The 21466-nt window shown below is 37.4% G+C and overlaps 3 protein-coding genes across 5 annotated transcripts in view; all 3 read right to left on the bottom strand.

Moving 5' to 3' along the window:
- LOC307171222 (GTPase IMAP family member 9-like) overlaps nucleotides 1-283 on the bottom strand; it is a gene marked incomplete at its 5' end in the record, with an annotated part of 4342 nt that extends 4059 nt beyond the window's left edge. Inside the window, one exon of the mRNA XM_079892716.1 lies at nucleotides 202-283. Within this exon, the coding sequence (XP_079748842.1) occupies nucleotides 202-283 (82 nt within the window). The remainder of the gene's footprint in view (nucleotides 1-201) is intronic.
- LOC307164701 (GTPase IMAP family member 9-like) overlaps nucleotides 1-20416 on the bottom strand; it is a 138121-nt gene extending 117705 nt beyond the window's left edge. The window contains exons 1-3 of one of the 3 annotated variants that reach the window (XR_013822318.1): nucleotides 20298-20416; nucleotides 15568-15603; nucleotides 13836-15409 (exon numbers count right to left, since the gene is read on the bottom strand). Coding sequence is in view for 1 of the 3 variants with exons in the window: in XM_079881758.1 (XP_079737884.1) it covers nucleotides 14559-15409; nucleotides 15568-15603; nucleotides 20298-20331 (921 nt within the window). In the remaining 2 variants the exon portion in view is untranslated. Of the gene's footprint in view, nucleotides 1-12415; nucleotides 15410-15567; nucleotides 15604-19345; nucleotides 19421-20297 lie in introns of those variants that run through there. The other 2 variants (XR_013822319.1, XM_079881758.1) reach the window with 2 other exon arrangements.
- Nucleotides 7-10859, bottom strand: LOC307164715 (GTPase IMAP family member 3-like). Its single transcript, XM_079881777.1, has 4 exons — nucleotides 10679-10859; nucleotides 6725-7355; nucleotides 6207-6338; nucleotides 7-1488 (listed from the first exon to the last, which is right to left on the bottom strand). The coding sequence occupies exons 2-4, from the start codon at nucleotides 7323-7325 to the stop codon at nucleotides 1313-1315; spliced, it is 909 nt and encodes a 302-aa protein (XP_079737903.1). The 5' UTR covers nucleotides 7326-7355; nucleotides 10679-10859; the 3' UTR covers nucleotides 7-1312.
- Nucleotides 20417-21466: the final 1050 nt, after the last annotated feature.

Genomic DNA, 21466 nt, shown 5'->3' with positions numbered 1-21466 from the left:
GTTACATTGGTTACTGAAAATGTACTCGTTTTTGTGCCTGCTGACCACATCGTAACACTTATTTATATAGCAACAAATAAATAAAAAATAAAAATAAATAAATAAATGGCGATAATACGGCAAACCGCGCTATTGAGCCACTCAAAATTACCGCATCAGAAAATACTTCACCGTGACAGCCCTACGTTCAGTTGAACATACGAGGATCCGATCGATCCGCTTGGTCATCTGCATTTTCAGAATCCAACTCTGACTCAAACCTATACGATAAAACTGACGACATTATTAATTGTCTTTATTATTGCTTTGGAAGATAAAGCTTGTTATTATGGTAAGGGTGTGACATTTACGACACACGCTTGAGGTGTTCGGCCAATCACAACGCACTGTGTCAGCTGGCCAATCAGAGCAACCAACGCTTTTCAGAGGAAGGGGCTTTGTAGAAATCTACTCATCTTAAAAATTCAGGGCATAGATGAGCTGCAATAAATATAGTTTCTGAACAATAAAACATGTTCTAGTACACCCAGTACACAAAATAATGATCTTTGAAAATAGCATCATATGTCAACCTTTAAGACATAGCCGACTGATTTTACGAGGATACTTTCCGAGACTGGAATTTACACTTTTGCATGTATGTGTCCGTTCAAGCACAAAAAGACGAGAACTGAATTTATTCATGTTCTGTCTGCGAGGATCTCTGCACAGCAAACGGGGTGCGAGATCCAGTTCTCTTTCGCATCTTCTTGTGCTTGAATGCTTTAAGCTGGCTTTAATGTTTAAACTGATAGGACTTAAAAATGTGCAAATGATCCACGAAACACACGCATTACGAACCTGATCTACGAACCCTATACTTGACATCACACATGCTGCAATGTGACTATCAAAGATGCACACATCACGATATTGAATCTAAAGCAATATATCAGCCCTAAGTTCATCTATTCCTTATTCAAGAACACAATGGTGAAATGCAGGGATCAGACTTTGTTAGGCTTGCGAGTCATTATTCCGAGTAGTATGCGTGATCGCGATTTCAAAAGTGAAAGCAAAAGTGAAAAGCAAGCACACATTCAAAAATTACTTCCAATACTGCACATATTGATAGTGGCTCTCGGATGCCTGCAAAACACATACAGTATAATTACACAACTATATAATTGCAAGAGAATGCAAAAGCTTTGAAAGCATTTAAAAAGCATTGAAATATATTTTTTTCTCCAATCTCATATTTTCCCACCACCATATCCCTTTAGAATTTATTTTATGAATATATTAATAAACTACTGACTATGAATGAAAATGACTACATTGTGTCAGTGAGATGATGGAGTATTTTAACACTACCGTCACAAATCTCAGGCATCGCCGTCATACTCCGAAGATGTGGTGACTTCGGCTTCATAATCCGAGGCGTCCTAGGAGGGACAGGAGGAGGGCATTCTAGACTCTCCACTAGTGTCCGCTTCGGTTTTGCTTTTTCTGTATTAAAAGATATAAAACAAATTGAATTTACTCACTGTGGTTGGACAGATTCAGCTGTTACAGTCCAACATTTAAACTTTTTCCAGACACAATACATAACATAAATGTTTTATTCTAGTCACACCTATTATAGCTTTAACTCAAGCTTTTGTCGAAAAAAGTGTGCAGAACATTTATGTCATGCAGGAGAAAAAATTATAATACCCCAAAAACTGTAATGAGTAGGACATTATAATACAGAGATCTCTCTCTCGATCTCTCTCTCTCTCTCTCTCTCTCTCTCTCTCTCTCTCTCTCTCTCTCTGTAACTTTCTCGCTGTGACGCTGCGTTTGAATCTCTAAAGACAGTCAGTGAGAGCAGACTTTCACAATTTGTCTAAATATTCATAATATTTTGTATAATAGCAACTCACTGTGTCAGGGTATGTTGAATCTATTTTTGTAAGCAGCTCTTGAACTTGTCCCTTTGGCTTGTTGTTCAACACATGGTATCTCTGATCATATTTCTGAACGTATTGAATGTTAAATAAGTTAATTATGATAACAAGACTGTTTTTATCATGGTGATTTGTACAGAGGCTTCGTGGCTTTGCACTTAAGCCTAAACAGACAGTGAATGAGAGAGATCGAGCGCGTGCGATTTCCTGCATCTGTCTTTTAAATCTAATCATATATATTTGTTAAAAGATTGCCGTGTCCAAGGAAAGCGAAATATTTGTTGTGTCATCCTTTTAACGTTTAAGGGTATTTACCATGAATGGCGTCAGTGGTCAGCATTCCACAGCGCGAGGAAGCCGCGGCAAACAAAATGAACGCTTTGATGCCTCGCTCAAAGACAGTCTGTTGCTGTAACAATGCTGCGTGCTGAGTGACAGCCTTTCAATGTGCAGAGACACTGTTTAGTTTGTTACATTGGTTACTGAAAATGTACTCGTTTTTGTGCCTGCTGACCACATCGTAACACTTATTTATATACAGTGAGGAAAGTAAGTATTTGAACACCCTGCTATTTTGCAAGTTCTCCCACTTAGAAATCCTGGAGGGGTCTGAAATTGTCATCGTAGGTGCATGTCCACTGTGAGAGACATAATCTAAAAAAAAAAATCCAGAGATCACAATGTATGATTTTTTAACTATTTATTTGTATGATACAGCTGCAAATAAGTATTTGAACACCTGAGAAAATCAATGTTAATATTTGGTACAGTAGCCTTTGTTTGCAATTACAGAGGTCAAACGTTTCCTGTAGTTTTTCACCAGGTTTGCACACACTGCAGGAGGGATTTTGGCCCACTCCTCCACACAGATCTTCTCTAGATCAGATCAGGTTTCTGGGCTGTCGCTGAGAAACACAGAGTTTGAGCTCCCTCCAAAGCTTCTCTTTTGGGTTTAGGTCTGGAGACTGGCTAGGCCACGCCAGAACCTTGATATGCTTCTTACAGAGCCACTCCTTGGTTATCCTGGCTGTGTGCTTCGGGTCATTGTCATGTTGGAAGACCCAGCCTCGACCCATCTTCAATGCTCTAACTGAGGGAAGGACGTTGTTCCCCAAAATCTCGCAATACATGGCCCCGGTCATCCTCTCCTTAATACAGTGCAGTCGCCCTGTCCCATGTGCAGAAAAACACCCCCAAAGCATGATGCTACCACCCCCATGCTTCACAGTAGGGATGGTGTTCTTGGGATGGTACTCATCATTCTTCTTCCTCCAAACACGTTTTGTGGAATTATGACCAAAAAGTTCTATTTTGGTCTCATCTGACCACATGACTTTCTCCCATGACTCCTCTGGATCATCCAAATGGTCATTGGCAAACTTAAGACGGGCCTTGACATGTGCTGGTTTAAGCAGGGGAACCTTCCGTGCCATGCATGATTTCAAACCATGACGTCTTAGTGTATTACCAACAGTAACCTTGGAAACGGTGGTCCCAGCTCTTTTCAGGTCATTGACCAGCTCCTCCCGTGTAGTTCTGGGCTGATTTCTCACCTTTCTTAGGATCATTGAGACCCCACGAGGTGAGATCTTGCATGGAGCCCCAGTCCGAGGGAGATTGACAGTCATGTTTAGCTTCTTCCATTTTCTAATGATTGCTCCAACAGTAGTGGTGCAACGGATCATCATTGATCCGTGATCCGTTCGGATCAATATCTTCGGTTCGGCACACACGTGATCCGCGGATTGATTTATGGGGGAAAAAAATGCACTCAACATTTGCTTATATTTGTTGTTCATTTAAACCGTTATGAACCGCAGCGAGCGTGACACCTCATTCGCGCCGCAAGACCTCCAGACGCGCGTAAACGCGTATTTACATTGACTTAACATTGAAATCACTCGCGCCAGACGCTCTATTCGCGTTTGGTGTGTGAACGCAGCACGAGGGTGAGGGCGGGCGAGAGAGAGAAAGAGTGCCTGCGAGTGCGAGTGCGTGAGCGAGAGTGAAGTCTGCGGTCTTGGCCATTAGTTGATTTACTTGTTTTTGTGTAGGTAATACGTTGTCAAATATGTTAAAACTTAAATAAACTACCTATACAAGTAGTTATGTCTCTTTGTATTAATGTGTCCTGTTATTGACAATGCGTTAATGACAAAATGCGCAACCAGATGTTCGAATATATGTGTTTTTTTAGAGGGAATATTCGAACGTCATTTTTGAGCAATTTTGACAGCCCTATATGACAGTGGAAACACATCAAGCATTGGTCCATGTTTAAAGGAAGGAGATATGCCTTTTTATGTTGCACTTTAAGTTGTTTTTCATTAATTATGTTAAAAAGAAGATATTATGCCTTGTGCACTTTAAGTTGATTTTATATATTTTAATTTAATAATTTAAAAGTGTTAATAAACAAAAAAAAAGTTTTTTTTGCTGATCCGAAAAATGATCCGATCCGTGACTCTGATCCGAGAAACGATCCGAACCGTGAGTTTTTTGATCCGTTGCACCCCTATCCAACAGTGGACCTTTTTTCACCAAGCTGCTTGGCATTTTCCCCGTAGCCCTTTCCAGCCTTGTGGAGGTGTACAATTTTGTCTCTAGTGTCTTTGGACAGCTCTTTGGTCTTGGCCATGTTAGTAGTTGGATTCTTACTGATTGTATGAGGTGGACAGGTGTCTTTATGCAGCTAACGGCCTCAAACAGGTGCATCTAATTTAGAATAATAAATGGAGTGGAGGTGGACATTTTAAAGGCAGACTAACAGGTCTTTGAGGGTCAGTATTATAGCTGATAGACAGGTGTTCAAATACTTATTTGCAGCTGTATCATACAAATAAATAGTAAAAAAATCATACATTGTGATTTCTGGATTTTTTTTTTTTTTAGATTGTCTCTCACAGTGGACATGCACCTACGATGACAATTTCAGACCCCTCCATGATTTCCAAGTGGGAGAACTTGCAAAATAGCAGGGTGTTCAAATACTTATTTTCCTCACTGTAGCAACAAATAAATAAAAAATAAAAATAAATAAATAAATGGCGATAAAATTACCACTCAAAATTACCGCATCAGAAAATACTTCACCGTGACAGCCCTACGTTCAGTTGAACATACGAGTATCCGATCGATCCGCTTGGTCATCTGCATTTTCAGAATCCAACTCTGACTCAAACCTATACGATAAAACTGACGACGACATTATTAATTGTCTTTATTATTGCTTTGGAAGATAAAGCTTGTTATTATGGTAAGGGTATGACATTTACGACACACGCTTGAGGTGTTCGGCCAATCACAACGCACTGTGTCAGCTGGCCAATCAGAGCAACCAACGCTTTTCAGAGGAAGGGGCTTTGTAGAAATCTACTCATCTTAAAAATTCAGGGCATAGATGAGCTGCAATAAATATAGTTTCTGAACAATAAAACATGTTCTAGTACACCCAGTACACAAAATAATGATCTTTGAAAATAGCATCATATGTCAACCTTTAAGACATAGCCGACTGATTTTACGAGGATACTTTCCGAGACTGGAATTTACACTTTTGCATGTATGTGTCCGTTCAAGCACAAAAAGACGAGAACTGAATTTATTCATGTTCTGTCTGCGAGGATCTCTGCACAGCAAACGGGGTGCGAGATCCAGTTCTCTTTCGCATCTTCTTGCGCTTGAATGCTTTAAGCTGGCTTTAATGTTTAAACTGATAGGACTTAAAAATGTGCAAATGATCCACGAAACACATGCATTACGAACCTGATCTACGAACCCTATACTTGACATCACACATGCTGCAATGTGACTATCAAAGATGCACACATCACAATATTGAATCTAAAGCAATATATCAGCCCTAAGTTCATCTATTCCTTATTCAAGAACACAATGGTGAAATGCAGGGATCAGACTTTGTTAGGCTTGCGAGTCATTATTCCGAGTAGTATGCGTGATCGCGATTTCAAAAGTGAAAGCAAAAGTGAAAAGCAAGCACACATTCAAAAATTACTTCCAATACTGCACATATTGATAGTGGCTCTCGGATGCCTGCAAAACACATACAGTATAATTACACAACTATATAATTGCAAGAGAATGCAAAAGCTTTAAAAGCTTTTGAAAAGCATTGAAATATATTTTTTTCTCTAATCTCATATTTTCCCATCACCATATCCCTTTAGAATTTATTTTATTAATATATTAATAAACTACTGACTATGAATGAAAATGACTACATTGTGTCAGTGAGATGATGGAGTATTTTAACACTACCGTCACAAATCTCAGGCATCGCCGTCATACTCCGAAGATGTGGTGACTTCGGCTTCATAATCCGAGGCGTCCTAGGAGGGACAGGAGGGCATTCTAGACTCTCCACTAGTGTCCGCTTCGGTTTTGCTTTTTCTGTATTAAAAGATATAAAACAAATTGAATTTACTCACTGTGGTTGGACAGATTCAGCTGTTACAGTCCAACATTTAAACTTTTTCCAGACACAATACATAACATAAATGTTTTATTCTAGTCACACCTATTATAGCTTTAACTCAAGCTTTTGTCGAAAAAAGTGTGCAGAACATTTATGTCATGCAGGAGAAAATATTATAATACCCCAAAAACTGTAATGAGTAGGACATTATAATACAGAGATCTCTATCTCTCTCTCTCTCTCTTTCTGTAACTTTCTCGCTGTGACGCTGCGTTTGAATCTCTAAAGACAGTCGGTGAGAGCAGACTTTCACAATTTGTCAAAATATTCATAATATTTTGTATAATAGCGACTCACTCACCTATTGTGTCAGGATATGTTGAATCTATTTTTGTAAGCAGCTCTTGAACTTGTCCCTTTGGCTTGTTGTTGAACACATGGTATCTCTGGTCATATTTCTGAACGAGTCTCTTCAGTGCTTTAGTCTCATTGACGAATTCATCTATTGACTTCTTTTCATCCTCCAGTTGATCTCCTCTGGTGAAGAGAATCCAGGTTTTCTTCAAGCGCTCTTTTCCTAACATCTCCTCAATCTTCTCCACAGTTTCTTTCTCTTTTCTAGTGAATCTGTCAGCTTTGATGACCAGCAGAAACACACAGGGACCAGATTCACACTTCTGAAGAACCTTTTCATTTATCATCTGCTGAATCTCCTGTTCACTGAGCTTTGTGTTGAATAATTCTGGCGTGTCATAAACAGTGACCCATCGTCCACAGACCCACCCAGATTCAACAGCAACATCTTGTGTGACAGAAGAGAAACTTTTCTTTGCTTCAAAAGCTTCTCGTCCCAGTATTGTGTTTCCTGATGCACTCTTCCCAGCTCCTATTTTTCCCAGTAACACCAAATTCAGACCTCCAGTCCTTCCTTCAGAATTCAGACCTTCAATCCATTCTGCCATTTTCAAGATGTGGCGTAAAGCTAAAAAGTGCTGCAAGACAAAAATGAACAGACATTTACCAAAAATCTCAGACATTTCCTTTAATAGCCTACATGAGAATGCTTCTGTTTCAAATCGTTGATCTAACTCGATGCGTTGATCTGTCTTTTCTTGGTGCTTCACTGTATCTGATTCCATCATTATTTTTATAATGACCAAAACGTTCTCACAATTCCCACAATTGACCCTTCGCAGGGAGTTTGATTGACAGGCAATCTGACCAATCATAATCCACCATTTTATCTGACAAAGCCATCAGGAGAGTTAATAGATTAACGTTGGTGGATTTGAACTAGAAAAACGGTGTGTACTGATGTGTTTCCGTGGTTGAAACAACATTTCTTCTGATATTAATTCATGTTTTTTTGATGCTGTAAATGAACTAGAAGAAAGAGACGATCGGTTCACAAGGCTCGCTTTAACTGAGGCTCTACAGTGATCTGTCACGACACATTAAAGAGACACAAAATTGTTCAAATTTGCTTAAAAAAAAAATGACCAAATTTGAAAGTTGAGACTTTGTTTCATATCAAAAGTAACCTGATCTGTCCTGTCTGTCAGTGTCCTCTTTGCTACTCGATGTATTTTTCACTGCATGACAACATGATGTGGCGTGAGAGTCGGACATAGCAACAGTAACTAAACTAAACTTTGCGAAAGGTCAATTATAACAAATGCCTGCAGAGGACACCATTGGCCTGCTGATTGTTGTTTTTACCCTTAAAGGTGAAAAATGGGTGAATCCCAACATAACACTGACTGTGACGTAACAGTTGGGATCATTAATATTTGTATACCAGCCCATGTTCTAGGCCACGCATATTAACGTGAACCTGCACAGCCGAATCATCCGAAGTTCTGCAGGTGTTGTGAAGAAGCAAGCAAGGACAATAGCGAAAATGGCAGATCATGGATATAAATGTAGCCTAATGTTCCAGGCTTGTGCGTATGTCACAATTCATTTCACAAGTATATTCTTCATCTGTAAATGCTAGAAACTAGTGCAAATATTAGCCTACCATTTTGCAGTCAGGAGTGACTCTCTGCTAAACTTAACAGATTTCCATGAATACGTGCTTCTGTGCGCATGCGTGAAAAACAGAATAGAAAATATACATTTTGCTTAAATGTTTTTTTTGTTGAACAATAAATGTGACATTTATTGATAGCAGTAGGCTAACTGTAAAGTGACTATTGTAATGGATAGACCCAAATCAGATGTAGGTTATTAGTCTGTGCTTTTGTTTGCATTTAGTTTTAGTTTAGTGAATTTAAAAATAAAATCATTATTTTTGTTTTTAGATTGTAATATTAGAATGTAACGTGATTTTAACCCATTTATGCACATAATATAGCTAGCCTACATTTTGCAATTGGTTTTAATTTTATTGCTGACTGTCTTTAACAATATTTAAAATGTACGAGTTGGGATAGTAGTTTTTGGTGACAGAACCTTCTTCGTTAAGGTTACATGGATCAAAAACAACTAAAACAATTACTAGCCCTATTTTATTTCATTTATTTATTACTTTTATGTTTTGGGGTCAGTATAAAAAATCCTCAGCATTGAGCCCTGCAACATTAATGATAATTTACCCTGTGTTGCAACGTTAGCATAGAAGTTAATAGTTAGTATGACAACCTATTTACACCGAGATGAATATTATTTCTGTCTGTGTTGTACCATAAATCTACAAAATAGAACTGTAGATACATCTATGTCAATCCCTTTGGTCAGGTAGTATTATAATTTGTCCTATTTTTCCATCAACACAACTCATGAGCTAACTAGGTTAGTTTGGTTGCTAACAGATAGCCCACTCGATCCTTCTAGCTAACGTGACCACCTCCACCTAAGTTGAAACAATTGTCATTTGACAATGCATCTATACAATTTGTTCAAATGTTTTTTTTTGGTTTTTTTTGAGAACTGAAGTATATTATTTTGCAAGTTTGTATTTCAGAGTACCGGGTGGGCCATTGATATGGATACACCGTAATAACATGGGAATGGTTGGTGATATTAAAGTCCTGTTTGTGGCACACTCAAGATGCTGGAAAAACAAACTCCTCAAGATGGGTGGTGACCATCACATATACTAATGTGCCACAAACAGAACTTTAATATCACCAACCATTCCCATGTTATTACGGTGTATCCATATAAATGGCCCACCCTGTACATCACAGCTCTTGCATTCAAACCAGTCAAACAGCCAATCAGAGCAAAGCTGAACATTATTCTTCATTATACTTCCAAATAAGGTAATAACAGCACATTTCATTCTAGGGACAAATGGTAGGGTGGTAAATGGAAAACCATATCTGTAGAAGTTTTGCCCTTACCTAAGCTACATACCTTCTATGTCTAAATATTTTTATCAATGCATTCTATGGCACCTTTAAACCTCTCTTTTGAAATTGCGATGAACAAGTCACATTTTTAAAAACATAACTCATGATAATGCCAGAACATGTTCAGTATTAGTATTTTTATATAAAGATATCTTTATGATGCAGTTATTATCACTCTTATTTGGACATTTAGGCCATTTAGAAAATATAGCCTAGTTTGTTAAATTTCGAGTATTCATTTCATTTTTAAGATTTACAATAACACAAAGTCGTAATGCATACTTTAAATTTAACTTAAGTATATTATGTACAAACAAGTTATAATGAGCTGGTTGTTTGCAACAAGGTGGAGACATTGCTAAAACTGTACATGACAGTACAGGTAGGCTATATTATCATAGAAAAGGAAGAGAATGAATTAAAGTAATATGGAAGTAAAGTTGCAGTTCAGGAGAGAACATTTAATTATTCTGCATGTCCCACCCTAAGGATTTAGATGGTTGTTTCAAAATTTGTTGTGGCCTTGGGTGTATGGGATGGCCTGGATGAGTGTGAGATTTCGAGGCCTGAAATTAGACCCATATCCCAGTCCGCCCTGTGTGTTTATTAGCTGTTTCTCTCTGACCATCTTTGTCCGATTTTCTCAGCGATCTAGCATGCTTGCTACTCATTATAAAATAAGCGCCCCAAAGTCTTCCTCGAAAATATTAGCAGAATTATGACTATGTTTCGAAACTGTCCACGCAGAGAGAGAAAGAGAGGACACTAATGTGATCATACATCTCCACATGTAGGAGAACGAGAAGGAAAGGGAAAGAGTGATTCGGTCTTAAAACTGAACGATACCGCTCCTTTAGTTAACAACAATGCGCCAAAAAAATACAGCAAATGTGCTGACTTCACAGTGATCTACACAAGTTAACATCAGAGTTAGTTTTAAAGTCATTTTTTAAACTTACCTAACAGAAAAAAGTTACTTCGAGAATAGTTTCAGTTCTGAAGTGCGCGACGAATAGTAACCAGCATTTCATTTCCAGGGAAAATGGCGAAGTGCAGTTTCTTCTTCTTCACGGGGATTGGGGATTTCCATGGGATTTCAGTGCTGCCATCTTCCGGATTACTTTTCTCCTTCTTGCTTGCTTTTTACGGAGGATCGCAGACAAATATGTGCATTACCGCCACCTATCTTGGAAATGGACCATTGACACTCCCTATACTATAACCTCTCAGCCGACATAAATTCCCCTTATTTATTTACCCGCACAGAGGCTTCATAGGGTTTCATCCGGCGCTGCGTGTTCAGCTCCTCCGTCCACTCATTCGCACGCAAATTCAGTATTCCTGTTACTGTACACAATTCAAGTTACTGTCCTATTCTGTCAAAACTATTATTTTAACTATTTTCTATTCCCTCCCCTATTCCTCACAGCACCAATAGGGGTGCACCAGCACCAGTGACTTTTATTAATTTGAATTGTATAAAATATCATAAGTATATAAAATCAGCGTTTTTTTTAATGTTTTGCTAATTTGTCCACACTCTCTCTTTACCTATGAGTCCAAATCAATTAGATCTCAGTGCATTTCCCCCTTATTCTTGTGTGAGCAGTAGCAGTTCCTAAAAAAGAGACATGTAAACAAATATTTATGGTGAAAACTAAATAAGAGTTTTATTTCAAACTTTTTTTTCGGCAGAATGTACATAAGACACGGAAAAAGTAACAATGTAAGACACTTGATACACAAAATTTTTTTTTTACATTGATCAAATTTCGTGTATGAATACGATATTTACCCATCAATAAAACAAAATTTACAACATCAGAGAAGGGTGAATTTAAATCACATTTTAAAAGAAAAAAATAGGACTTTTTTGGGGATATATGAGGAATTTGATCCATTTTAACTGACAATCAGCTATGTATCAAACCAACATTTAAAGAATCACCTAATCAAGTATTTCAGGAAAATAACGGATCCAGATTATTTCATACTTACCAGCGATATTTGTTGTCATTCCAGAAATAAGATGCTGCATGTCTAATGTAAATGTCAACTGTAATATATGTTTCAGAGTACATTAAATTGATTTGTGATTCCCACTGTTATGGAATGTTATGCTGTTACGGAATCTGTAACTAAATCTTTTATTCTCACATAATTCAAAATAATTGTCAGTGTTTTAATTAATTATAATTTTGGTAATATGTACAAATCACATAAGTGCATATAAAAATAATACTACTAATAATAAGTAAAATAAATGTACATTTTCTTAAACACGCACATACAAAAAAAATATTAACAACAGTAATGGTAAACATAGTGTGTGTTAACAGAGGGCAATAACATATGTTGGTCATATCACATCATTAACTTGGGATCCATTACTCTTGGGATTTAATTACTCTCTCTCATGTCATTCCAAACCTGTAAGACCTTCGCACATCTTTGGAACACAAATGAAGATATTTTTGTTGAAATTCGAAAGGTTTCTGACATACACTTTAAAAAAAAACATGTGCATATATTTTATGCATATAATGTAATGGTGTGCATATATATATATATATATATATATATATATATATATATATATATATATATATATATATATATATATATATAATTCCCATCCATTTAGATTAAATAGTTTTAACATACAAATTAATAAACAATGTGATTCATATTTCTCAGTCATATTTGAAACGTGTAAGATTTATGTAATAGTACACAGCAAAACACCAATGTTAAATTAACACTGCTCAGTGTTTATATGTGTGCACACTACAGAGTTAAATACCACTGAAGTTGAAGTTAATGAGATAATTAGGACTAAACAACTATCAACTTTCAGCTGATTTAAATGGGATAGCACTTTTCTGCGTTTAAGTGGGTGATTTAAAGATTTCATGTTCCACCTTATAAATGTTAGGCTACTTGATAATGAGTCTTGATATTAATAACACGTAGCCCTTTATAAAGCTCTGACAATGTTTCTGGTAAATAAACATTGCAAATAAATGTTATATTAATGCATGTTTCTGATGTCACAAACTACCTTGTAACCAATCAGATCAACGTGTGATCATCAACGAGTGGATCTCTGAGCTGCTGTGAGTGAGTGGAGGCGGGGCTCATTTAAATATTCATAGATCCACGTATACTAAATGAGGTGAGAGTGACTTTTTTAAAGGGAAAAAAAACTATAGAGCTGGGGGATTTAACGCGTTACTCTTTGCGCTTAATTTGAGATGTTTAACGCATTAAAAAAAAAACCCAATTAACGCAGCACTTTTTTTTTGCCTCGTTTTAATGACTTTCTGTTGCGGCAGCTATTGCAAGTGTGCCAAACCAAGTCACCCTGTCATGATGGAGAAGTACAAGGATGTTTTAGGAGGAATGTTTGCATTTAAATTTAATTTAGTTTAATTTAAATTTAATTTGGTTGCATTTAAATTTAATTTTAGTTTTGACAAAACAAAGATGCTGTGTACAATTAGCAAAGCTGAATTCAAATACCACACCAGTTGGTTTGAAGCTGGATGCACCGAATTTTCGGCCGTCGAATGGCATTTTCGGTTTTTGGCCGAAAGAGAAAAAAGGCCGAAAATATTTAAACCGAATATATGCCGCCCATCGGTGTTCTGCGATCAGGTTTCACGAGCGGGTTTTTTTTCCGCCTTGTGTGTGAGCCACGCTCTCCGTTCCATGTGTGTGTGTGTGTGTGTGTGTGTCGGCGCGCTGCTCTCTCCGCTCAATGTTCCACTCTGTGTTTGCGCTGCGCGGTCTGCTCTGTCGTTAACGGCCCAAACGCTCCAATCATGTACCGATCACGCACTGGAAAAGCAAAGTCCGCTCAAATAACGTGAAATTTCTGTGTAGTAGACTTCTGTTTGCTGAGCTGGTATAGTCATGCTGGGCAACAATGGTAAAATGACCTGCTCTGATCACATGCTCTGGCAATAATAGCTTTGTAGGACTATATTCTATAGACCATAGTCTAGCAACTCTCAATAGACCTTCTAGCTGCAAAAACCTAAATTGGGTCAGGCCAATCACGTCGTGTATAGAGTAGGCGGGGACGGGCTTAACATATGACGACAGAGTTTCGACGGCTGCCACTTGAAAACAAAGAATGACGGCTGCTGATGGAGAACAACGGTCTTTCGAATCGGCTTTGTCCGTGACTCTGGAGGACTTGGAGTTAAGTTTTTCTTTGAGAAAAGAGCAAAGAACGGCACTTAAGTCATTCTTAAAAAAAGGAAGATGTGTTCGTCGTTTTGCCGGCCAGATATGGCAAAAGTTGAATCTATCAACTAAGCTCCGCTGTTGGGAAAACGCTCTGGTTGGTTGGAGCGCTGTCCTATTGCGTGCAGAGGGAATTTGAAAGACAGCCGTTTATCCCGCCCCTCGGATTGAGCCGTGTCTATGGTGAGTTTCCAGACCTAACATCTTGATGTAGGTCTGGCTTGCCAGGCTAACTTGCCAGGCTAACTACTACTACTAATAATAATAATAATAGTTACATACATTTAAACTTTATCAGGAGAACGATCAGGCCCTATTACCTCTGTTAAACGTCCTTACTAGCAGTGAGCAGTGAGGTCACTCTATATTTTGATTAGGCTCCACCCAAAATCAAAAAACACTTTAAAGTATTTTCATACATATTTCAACGGAGCTCACCAAAAACACCAGCTATTCAATAGTCTGCTCACTAGCGCCCCCAAGACATGTCAATTTAATCAGATTTATAGTACAAATGTTTATGTACAAGTAATACTGTACACTCTGCATTAGCCTTAATATAAACCTGAAAATATAACTGGAATGGGATTAAAATTTGACTTTGGGGCATTTTAACTTGGTAAGGATCTTTTTCAGTATATTCTCATGAGTAGGAGTCGTTTGTGCCTCCAGTCTGACCTCTCTGAGCTTTGCTTCATAATAACGTTTGAACTCATTCAATCTAGCATCCAGTTTCTGCTTCTCTTCAGCAAATTCGGCTTTCAGGTCCTTCTCTTTCTCTTGTAGTCTCTTCTCGTACAGCTTCTTCAGTTCCTCTTCTTTATTTTTCAGCATGTACTCCACATCCCGGTAAGAGTCATTGGTGTAATATCCTCCTCCATTATCAGTGACCATGGCATCTATCTTCTCCAGCAGCTCCACAACCTGATTACGATCATCCACGTCTTTATTGTTGAACACATGATATCTTCCTCCACAGCGACTCAGGATTTCTCTGAGATCTTTACCGGCTTCATCGATGTGTTCCTCAATATTGCCGGTCAGTTCATCACCGTGTGTGAAGAGGATGAGTGTGTGTTTATCTGCTTCTTCTCCAAATATGACTCTGATCTTCTCCACTGACATTTTCTCCTCCTCAGAGAACGAATCCAGTTTAATGACCAGGATGATGGCGTGAGGTCCCGGTGCCGTCATGTTTATACACTTACAGATCTTCTGTTTCAGAAACTCCTCCTCTATATCATCAGTGTCAAACATACCGGGAGTATCTACCACTGCGATTTCTCTTCCAGCAACTTCTTCAGTCTGTTTCCCACACTCTTTAGTAACGGATGAACCACTTCTGGCAGCTCTGAAGGCTTCTCTGCCAAGGATTGTGTTTCCAGAAGAGCTTTTCCCTGCTCCAGTCATTCCCACCAACACCATCCTTCTCATGGAAACTGAACAAGAGAGAGAGGATAAGATCATGTCATTACAAAGTTAACAGATTGCTGATTACAAACAGATTAATTGACAGTAAAGTATATTATGTCAAAGTCATAAAGCAAACAAATGCATATTTTGTGAATATTTTTTGTGTATATAAGTTTATACTTACATTTTGGAGGAATTAATTCAGTGCTTCCCCATCTACCTACAAAAATGAGTAGACATTCAGTTAATACTAGATTTCAGTTTTGTAGTAGATAATATTGTCCAACTTCAATCATGTTTTTGTTTTTATATCAAACTTGTCTTGGGAAATGTAAGACTTTTTTGGGAGGATGTGGAAACTTTTATTTAGAATGTTTGATTAAAATATCCTATTTGAAGTATTTTTTTATTTTGAAGATATAAAATACAAAAAAAATGTTATGTACATATTCAAGTATAGAGGTGCAATACATAGTAGTTAATTATACTTAGGGCAGTAACTATTCCTTGATTAAAGTCGAATAGCCTATTCGATTTTAAAAAATCCTCGATTGCAATTTACCCGTGTCGAGTAACCGGCAAAATACCGGAAGTGTCCTATTACACGACGAGAATCCATGAACTGCATTATTAGACCGTTTTCTATGGCTATGCGATATATTCAAAACCATTTAACAACATAATATAGCATAGTGCTATAGTGAAATGACAATGACTGTGATTCAGTTAAATAAATGTGCTTTTTTTTGTTTTGTTTTGTTTTTCACAGAGAAGCTTTTATTTACAAGCATGATAGGCTAAATGTTAAAATGACCTCAGCTCCGTTCACAGTAAACGCTGCTCCTCACAAACTCAGTCTCTGTGCTGCTTGTTTAGTTTTCCAATAATGAGCATTTGGTAACGCAAAACGTCGGGCGCGGTTTGTGTTTCATAGTTGCACTGTTTGAGAAACACAGGGTTTCTCAAACCTGCATGCTGAGGGTTTGGGTTGCTTACAACGTTCATCTGGGAAATCAGTGTGCGCCAAGATTTGTAACGTAACTCGTTTGTAAATGTACGCCAATACATATGTTTTACTCTTGCACCGAGTATGCATGTTTTGATGTGCACATGTTCATGTTCAGGACTGTTGGATTTCTATCGTACAGAAGTGACCAAATATTACAGATTAAGTGGACATTTGAATTAAATGTTGTTTGGCCAATATTAAACAAGGATTTGATCATGCTGTAGTGTAACCAGGCTGTTGGCGCTCTCTGCAGGCATTTGTTACAATACGTAATGCAAGTTATTTTTATATTAGTTAATTAATATAATTTATTTTACATTGTGTATTTAACAACAGCGTTGTTCAATAAAACCCATATGATTACTTACTTTGATACTTTATTTGAACAAATAAGTTTTGCTTGTTATTATATATTTGGGTAACACTTTACAATAAAGTTCATTAGTTAACATTAGTTAATGTGTTACAAGAACTAACAATGAGCAATACATTTGTATTTATTAATCTTTGTTAATGTCAAATACAAATACAGCTGTTCGTTGTTTGTTGATGTTAGTTCACACAGTACATTAACGTTAGTCTAAGCAAACGTCACGCCCACGGAACGTTGGCTAAACGTCTGATGCATATGGTACACTTAACTGGAAACACTTCAGGAATGTCGAAGTCGTCATCTGATTGGTTGAATTTTATCGGATTTCCGGGGGGCGCGAGTGTCGCGTTTATTTTCGGTCAGCCGGGAAACAAAGCGCAGACGTGTGATTGCGGAAGAAAAACTGTTGTGTTTACATGAGTGACAATGATCATTTATCAAGATCAGCTAAACGTAGGATTCTCAAAAGTATACGTGCCTATGAGAAATCCGCCTATCAGAGAAAGCGCTAGCTACCGCTTGAGTTTGAAATTCATTTCACATAAAAAAAAAAAAATGGTTGTTTGGCGAACTCATTATTGAATCATTCCTTGTTACTACTTATATTGAAATGGTGAACTATTGCATGGTACCGGGATGTTCAGTCCCCCGACCCGCACCTGAAATAAAATCAGTTTAGCCAATCACATTAGACACAATAACAAAAATGTTTATGCCAGGTCATACTGAAGTTTTTACACGACAATTAACACAAGGACAACTTCAGCCGAAGCTGTCAAAAGACCAGTACATGAAGAACATGGCAAACGTTACCACAAAACTGAGTAGCCTTATCACATTTTACCAATCGAACAGACGCGGCTACAACACTATATCTGCCACGCAATTTCATCTAGCCTACATCTGACAATTTTGGGTTCAAACACGCCCTGCACACCACACATAATACTTAGTGTTAAATTTGAAATATACTGTTCGATAGAACTGCTTTGTTACCACAGTATCTGCGTGCTTCCTCAGCGAACACTTAAATCCTTATTTCTCCCATCTCAGGGAAAAATAAAGGAAAAATCCACGACCATTATAATATATGACTGGTTTTCTAACAGTACAAAGCTTAATGCAAATGGGTGAAGTGTCCCTTTAACAAATACAACCTTTGATTTTAATAATGTATTAGTAAATGTTGAAGTTAATATTAACTAAGATCAATAAATGCTGTTAAAGTATTGTTCTTTCTTAGTATATGTTAACTAAGGTTGTTAACTAATGAGCCTTATTGTAAAGTGTTACCTATATTTGTATTTTAAGTCCTTTTAAAGGCTGTAGTTCACTTGGATCATATCATATCATATCAAAAAGCAGAAAATAGCTTATAATCAGCTTCTTAAATAATTTATTCAACAAGATTTGAAAAATATGTCCCATTAAGTAATCCATTCCATATTCCTTCCACTATAACTAACAATATGTGTATGTTAAATAAAACAACTATATTTCTGTTTGATTCACTTATCACATTAAATTATTATTTATGCATTGACAGACACTTTTATCCAAAGATACTTATGTTGCATTTAAGCTTGATTTACCTCAAGTATGTCCAGGTGTAAATGTCATAATGTATGCAGATGATACTGTGCTTTTTACTCATGCAAGAACTAAAGAGCTAGCTGCAAACAAATTGTCATCTGCAATGGTGAAAGTCTCAAATTGGTTGAATGAGTCTTGTTTGTCTCTAAATGTAAGTAAAACTGTATGCACGTATTTCACTGCACGAAAACAAAACTCTGTGAATCCAGATATCATATTTAATGGTGAAGCAATCAAATTTGTGACACATGTTAAATATTTAGGAATAATCATAGACCAACACCTGTCTTTTAAAAAGCAAGTAAAAAGGGTTATAAATAATGTTAAATTCAATTTGAATAATTTTAAAAACATCAGGCACCAGCTCTCTGAATCAGCTGCACTTCTTTTAGTACATACTCTGATTCTCCCTCACTTGTCGTATTGTATAACAACTTGGTCACAAGCAGATGCAACTACACTTAAGCCCGTGTACTCCCTTCATAAACAAATCATGAAAGTGTTAGATAAAAAACCAAGGGACTACCATCACTGTACTATTTTGAAAAGGTTAAATTTTTTAAGTTTTTATAATTTTGTATTTTATGCTGATGTGTGCCTGATGTATAAAATTATTCATAATCTTGCTCCACCCCCTCTTCAGGGATGCGTGACCCATAACGGAAGTGCAGGTAGGACTAGAGCATCGGCCAGGGGAGATTTGGTACCGCAGTACAGAAAATCAGCCTTTGGGCAAAAAGCTTTTTCAGTTAGAGTAGTGGGGTTGTGGAATTCATTACCTACAAACATTCGAAGCCTCAATAGCTTCTCAATTTTTAAAAATAAGCTTAAGTACTGGTTACTATCACAACAGATCTGCAACCACTAATGACTGCGTGACTGTACATTATTTGTTTTAAATTTTATATTCCTGGACCTGTAGTCTATGTATTGTGATGTTTTATGTGGTGTAGCCTATATGTAATGTATGTTATTTTATTTGTTTACCTGCCCAGGGACAGCAGATGTAAACTAGCTATTAGCTAATTCTGGTGCAATTACTTTTAATTGTGCATTGTCCCTGTAAAAATAAACAATAAAATGAAAAAAAAATGAAAAAAAGCTAAATATTTAACCAAGTTTAGTGTTGCTAGATGGATTAAGGAACTTCATAACAGGTTAAGAATGTGATGTACAAATACCTATGTAATGTTGATTAAAAAATGTATTTTATTTTTATGCAGCCAGCAATAATATGTAACTAAAAAAATACTTGTATTTATAGTTATTTTTATACTGTTTTACCAGTTTATTTATACCGTATGTACCTGTATAAAATAAATACATTTAAATATACATTTCCACTCAAACACTACAAAATAAAACGCCTGTCTTTAAGTCGTATAGTGTTTAATGTTTTATGTTCGCTCAAGTAACTTAACTAGTGCTAATAGAAAGCTAACCGCTGTGTGAAAAGTGGTTTAGCGAAGTCAATTATGAGAGTATGAATTCTCCCAACACAATACTAGCCTACTTGGTCACTACACACTAACTCTAGTTTAAAGTTAATCAGGAGGGAAAACACCAGATTTGAAGTTGATTAACTTGAATTTTCTTTTTTAGAGTAGGCCTATTTCCACTGCGTGCATTTTGCCATTCAAACACATTTTTCCATGTTTCGTTCTTTTGTTTTAAGTGCGTTAAAGTGCTGCGATCATCAGTTATGTCTTACATAAAGTTACTGAATATATTTGTTTGCATGCATAACGTAATAATTAATGTAGCCTGTAATTAATCAGATGTAAACACTATACAATGCGCGCGGTGCAAATCGAAAGTAAAACCGTACGAAGGCTCTGTGCTAAAGAAAGACACTTGTGTGCCCTAAACAGATAAGCACACATTATTCTCAGTATAATTATTATGATAAAATAACCTTTAAATAAAGACAGAACGTTACCTTGTGTCTTTGGTGTGTCACTTGAGGACGCCATGATGCACAAACTGCGCAGTTGAAACTTTGTAATTTGATTTTTCTTCTTCTTTGACGTTTTTGACAAACCAACTTTGGGGCCTTTTCCGCCGCCTACTGGGATGGAGAGTGGAGCATTGACGTTGAGGAAAACTACATCCTTAAAGGGATACTTCACCTCTGGGAAGATGAATGTGTATTTAAAATAGGTCATTTAAGTAGAAGAAATGTGAAGAAATTTTTGAATTTGGAGTTTTCTAGACTGAGAAAAGCCAGAAAATGTATTTTTGGCTTATGTGGATGAAAGACAACAACTCCCAGAATGCACTTGCTTCACTGTCTCAGGAGGCCACGCCTACCGGTAAGAGAGCGCAGTTGAAAACAACAAAGCTAGCCTACGTGATGAGTTTGCCAGGGATTTAGAGTTCGTCCAAAATGTCCGTACATCATGGCTTTTGCGTTCTACAGTCGCAATTCATCATGTTTACTATGGCGAGCAGGACGAGGCTGACGGCCGCGGGAGAACAGCGCGAGGCCGGTGGCGTCATTACTGAGACGCGCCGGGTCTCCCATCTCTCGCGGAGGAGCGGGAATTTTTTTTAGCAATGGTAAAACGCACATCAACCGATCACTTAGTAAACACTAACTTACATTCAAATTCACCAATCGGAATGAATTCAGTTAGATTGAAACAAAAGGTGTGCATGTAAACAAGGAATAGCGACCGCAGAAAGCAAAAGCTGAATCCCGGACATTTTGAACGATCTCGCCCGCCGGACAAGTCCGGGAAAAGGAGGATGGTTACTTACTCAGCTTTCTCCTACTATTCAGGTTTCTCCACAGAACAAGAGCCTGCTAGCTTAGCTTCCAAAGAAAGACGTCTGACACTGTGTACATTCTGTGAGTGAGATCCCACCTCCTATGGGCGGGCTGAAAACATGCGGAACAACGCCATCTACTGGCTGTAGTCTTTAGCCTCTGTCCAGAAAATCCTCCGATGACGCAAAATGACGATTTTTGCGTCATCGGAGGATTTTTTCCAGACAAAAAATACATAAATCTCTCCTCTCAGTGGGATATGAGGGGGGAAAGCATGGTAATTCGAAAATACTACAGGTTTTCTACTAATACAAAGCTTAATGATAAATCCTGAAGTA

This window comes from Squalius cephalus (genome assembly GCF_949319135.1).
Source record: "Squalius cephalus genome assembly, chromosome: 1".
Lineage (NCBI taxonomy): Eukaryota > Metazoa > Chordata > Actinopteri > Cypriniformes > Leuciscidae > Squalius > Squalius cephalus.
The sequence above is the reverse complement of the archived record's forward strand: the minus strand, read 5'-3'. Positions and strand labels throughout refer to the sequence as shown.

Coding starts and splice junctions, on each gene's coding strand:
- LOC307164715 (XM_079881777.1), bottom strand. CDS start 7,325: ATGGCAGAATGGATTGAAGGTCTGAATTCTGAAGGAAGGACTGGAGGT. Junction 6,339..6,724: donor AACATATCCTGACACAATAG/GTGAGTGAGTCG, acceptor CTTTTAATACAG/AAAAAGCAAAACCGAAGCGG. Junction 1,489..6,206: donor GATGCCTGAGATTTGTGACG/GTAGTGTTAAAA, acceptor CTTTTAATACAG/AAAAAGCAAAACCGAAGCGG.